This window comes from Acyrthosiphon pisum, chromosome A2 (assembly GCF_005508785.2).
Source record: "Acyrthosiphon pisum isolate AL4f chromosome A2, pea_aphid_22Mar2018_4r6ur, whole genome shotgun sequence".
Classification (NCBI taxonomy): Eukaryota; Metazoa; Arthropoda; class Insecta; order Hemiptera; family Aphididae; genus Acyrthosiphon; species Acyrthosiphon pisum.
In genome coordinates, this window is record NC_042495.1 from 47,450,717 (window position 1) to 47,455,113 (window position 4,397).

Sequence of the window (4,397 nt, forward strand, 5' to 3'; positions counted from 1 at the left end):
ATACATTCTTTAATTGGTTCAACATTTTCAGTATTTCAAATGTCATACCGTTGATGTTATAACTTTTATATTATCAATTTTAACTTCAGTAAAGTAGATATGGTTTTTAGGTATTGTCAAGGTGGATATACATCCACCTTGGGTATTGTGTCATCAGTCATCAGTCATAAGCGTATCCAATAAAATCTTAAAAATTCTTAGATCTTATGATCATTTTAAGACCTACTTTTAATAATTGTATTATATGAAACAAAAATATTGTTCATTAAAATTCAATACTTTAAAAAAGATGATGAACACTCGCTCGTTGCGCTCGCTCGGATAATTTAAATCGTAAACAGCCCTTGACTTATTATATAAAACCACTTTGGAAGGGCCTTGAACTCCTCAGACTTCAAATAGCTACAATTTCAGAAATAAATCCGACAACCAAATTTTGACTTCACCATCGTTTCCAGCATACTTAAATCAAACAAATTGAAAAAAGGGTATCAGATAAAAAGAAATATACCACTGATTTTACCCACGTTCTTAACTTGTTGAAATACGTACCTATATGTAAATGTTTAAAAAACATTAGCACCCCCCATAAAAAAATTCTAGATCCGCTACTATGTATCAATAATAAGTAGATAGTAAGTACATACTACATAGTAATATAGATAAGTGGTACCTATGAGCACTTATTTTAATGTACCAACTACCAATGTATAGGTACCTAATATAAAAAAAATATATAGGCAGTCTGCGTCTGCACTCTGCTGTACTATAGTGTGAATAGTTCGCTTACAAACATGATAATATAGAGTTTTGATTATAATTCCATCAATAATGTTATTACCAATTGTATTTTAATTACCTAATTAAAATAATGTACAAGTAAATATTGCCACAAAATAGTTGTTACCAATTTCAAACTTTAAAATGTTTGTATGTTATCGTTAACGCCTATACTTACATTATTGATAATTATTCACAAATTTCAAAGCACGATTTTAATACGTTATAATATTATTCAGGGCCGGACTGGCCCAGTGGTCTACTGTCCTAGAGGACAGTGGGCCGCTGTCTTTGGCTGGGTTTTGGGCCGGTGCCTTGTTAGTACCTACAATTATATCGGTAGGGACATAAATAAATATTAAAATATAGTAATGCGACATAATGGGATTATAATATATTAATATGAGACATAGCAACATAGTCATTTGGCATAGCGTATATTAGCATATATTAATGTAGACGTGTTTAACTATTAGTTATGATAAATCGATGTAGTCTTAATCGTCGTTAATGATAATTGATAAGTGATCAATGATAAGTGAAAGGGGGCGCAGAAAAAGTCTTGGAAATCATAAAAAATTCTTCATCGCTTTTATTAAAACTTTTATCTTGACATTTTATACTAATTATACTTATTAGAATAAGTTAATTATTTTTATTGTTTTTTTTATTTAGCTAGGTATGCATATATCAAGATAATGGAGGTAACTAAAGTATTAACTATAGTCACAATGTCATACTTTCCATATTAAATTTCAATTACAGATGCTTTTAAAATTCAATTGGTACTTTTATTTGAATAAACAATTAACATAATGAAAATTGTGCTTTTGTACACTCAATTATAATTTTTATTTAACACATATTATACTATAAAGAACTACAATGACACAAAGTACAATAATGTATAAAGAACCAACCTAAATAGTAAATATAAAAAAAACTCAAATGGTTCCAGTTTCTATAACGAATAAATCATAAATGATTCTCAGACGACTCTCTTTTATAATATATCTTTTATTATATTAGGTATATTATTTGGGGGGCAAAAAAAAATTTGGTGGCTAAGCCCCCCTTTAGCCCCCAACTAATTGCGCCTATGGTCAGAGAATAGGGCCGCTATTATATTTGGGATAATGGGCCGGACCTTACCCAGTCCGGCCCTGATATTATTGTATTACTTCATACTTGTACATAAATGACGGTAGTTATCAAATATCAACTATTTGATCTTCCTTATCTACTTCAACATTTCTTATAAATGTAGTATAATTTGTAAATTGTAATATTTTAATATTAAAATCCAACAATTAATAAATTAAAACCATTCAATTTATCTGAACTAACTTGATGCATTCATGTAAAATACCTACATTACATAAAATTATATACTGAATTTGTTTTGGACATGGCCATATAAATTAACTTTATTAACCATTTCAAATTCTTAACAAGTAAAATTTTAATCATACTCATTGTAGTATAGGTAAGTGATGTTCACAAACTGCACAAATATCAAACATTTTAGTAACCATTTTAGAATTTTACTAACTAGTAACAATATTTTTTTCAATTCTACACAATAAGAAAAAAGCCGTAATAAAATAAAAAAATTTCAATCTCATTAATTGTATTACTTTCTTATGTAAGTACACTCAATTATTTTTTTTTTAAAAGCCACAGTTTGTTTGTTTTAAGGGTCCATAATAATTTAATGAAATAATGAATATATTTTATATTTTATAGTATAACAATTAAAGTTATATGACAATATTCTAGTAATATAATATTGTTGTATACATTATAAAATACATAATTTTTATAAATTGTAATCCATTATATTTTATTTATATATGTACCCTGACTGTACAGTACCTATATATGGAGCAATGTGTGACAGCATGTTCTTAAAAAATCCAATATTAGTGATATATAAAAACAAATTTTAATTGGTCAAACACTTATTAGACACTTAAATAATTAAATGCCTGGTATATGTTATATTTGCTAAAAAAGTTCAAATATAACAAATAAAAAAATGTTTTATATATTTATTTAAAATAAAACCCACTGGGTACAGTCTGGACATTCCCCTCAAGTTTTTAAGAGTCGATATTAATGTTATTTGAAGTATCTATTTAGGCATATAGAATTGGCATTATAAATGTGGTATTGGTAGTACTACCTAATACCAATTGAATAACAATTTTATTGTTTTAATAAGGCATACTCTTTTTATTTAAATAAATTATTATTATTATTATCTATATAATATATAATTATTATGACCAAATTCTTAAAAATGTTGTAAATTCCTGGTTACATAATGGACAGCGTTGCGGGTCTAATAATACTAGGCAATCACCACACACAGCTATGTGTCCACAAGGTATGAATGCATGAGTTTTTTCTGAAACAGTGCAAACTACACACATTTGATCAGAGTTTGTAATTGGAGGAAGAACAGATGGAACCTGAACAAATGGTATATTTTCTATTTCCAACATTCTTATTCTGTTGTCAGTTTCCATCATCCGTATTATATCAGGATCTAATTCCTCTTCAATAATAAAATCTTCTTCATTCCCTGTAATGTAAAATAATTATTTGGGTTTTGTCATGTGTAAGAATTATATATAAAATATAAATTTATTTATTATTTATCTGAACACATGGTAGTGCGCCGGCAAAGTCCTATCAATACCAATCTCCAGTGTATCTTTGCACAAATGAATTGAGCCGGTTATTCTAACTCTCAGATATCAGCTTTCTCTTAGGACGGACTTATGAAATTTGAAACATACATTAAGCTTAAATAACTTAAGACATTGTACAAATTTGAGCCCATAATACTAAGCTTTTTGGGGAGCACTTCAAAGTTTGAATTTTTGTTACTGACTGACTGGTCAATCATATGTTTTAAAGAAAAATAACCTATAGTTGATTGAAATCTATTTCAGTTGCTGACAACACCAAAGAGACAAAGTAAGAATAAACTGGCCAAGTAATAAGCAATCTAGTTAAAAGAGATTTGTTATATATAAATGTATTTGTGTATTAAGGTTATTGATTAAAGAAAGATCAAACTTGGCCGCTATGTAAATATCAATACTTGGATAGGCAGAATGTTTTTGAAGGGGGTCTGGGACTATGCCCTTTTTTCACAGTTAGGTTTTAGTTGGATTACTATTAACAAATCAACTTACAATCCTGTTGGTTGCCGCTTTCATCTTGTTGAATGTTTACCATTTGATCATCTAGAATTAATTCAAGGTTATTTACAACAAGCAAGTGATTTTTTTTTAGGTAAGTAAACAATGTATTAAAATTATGGATCTTTTTTATTAAAATTGTTAGAAACTTCAATAACCTAATTTAAAACAATATATTTTGTAAATACCTATATTTTCCAACAGAGGGCTTCCAATATCATTAGGTTCATTATTGTTTAAGATATTATTGAGTTCATGGTCATCATCATCTATTGTCTCTACTGCATCTTCTGGTTGTTGATTATTATCTATAATTTATTGGTGATTTTGAATTTTTACACACAGTTGTAACGGGAATACCTGACAAATGAAATAACTTTTGTTCTAATCAATATTTTTTATATC

At 27.9% G+C, this 4,397-nt stretch overlaps 2 protein-coding genes across 3 annotated transcripts in view; one reads left to right on the forward strand and one right to left on the reverse strand.

Annotated features, from left to right (window-relative positions):
* The window catches only part of LOC100165954 (protein PRY1), a 50,511-nt gene that overhangs the window by 3,606 nt on the left and 42,508 nt on the right, over positions 1–4,397 (forward strand). The window lies entirely within an intron of this gene.
* On the reverse strand, positions 2,550–4,373 carry LOC115034293 (putative inhibitor of apoptosis). Of its 2 annotated transcripts, XM_029490712.1 has the most exons (3): positions 4,181–4,373; positions 3,987–4,037; positions 2,551–3,367 (listed from the first exon to the last, which is right to left on the reverse strand). In XM_029490712.1, exons 2-3 carry the CDS (start codon positions 4,027–4,029, stop codon positions 3,063–3,065), a joined length of 348 nt encoding a protein of 115 aa, XP_029346572.1. In that variant the 5' UTR covers positions 4,030–4,037; positions 4,181–4,373; the 3' UTR covers positions 2,551–3,062. The 2 variants fall into 2 exon arrangements, with proteins under 2 accessions (XP_029346573.1, XP_029346572.1); XM_029490713.1 differs by lacking the exon at positions 4,181–4,373 and having other exon boundaries at positions 2,550–3,367; positions 3,987–4,152.

Coding starts and splice junctions, on each gene's coding strand:
- LOC115034293 (XM_029490713.1), bottom strand. CDS start 4,029: ATGGTAAACATTCAACAAGATGAAAGCGGCAACCAACAGGATT. Junction 3,368..3,986: donor AAGCGGCAACCAACAGGATT/GTAAGTTGATTT, acceptor TTTACATTACAG/GGAATGAAGAAGATTTTATT.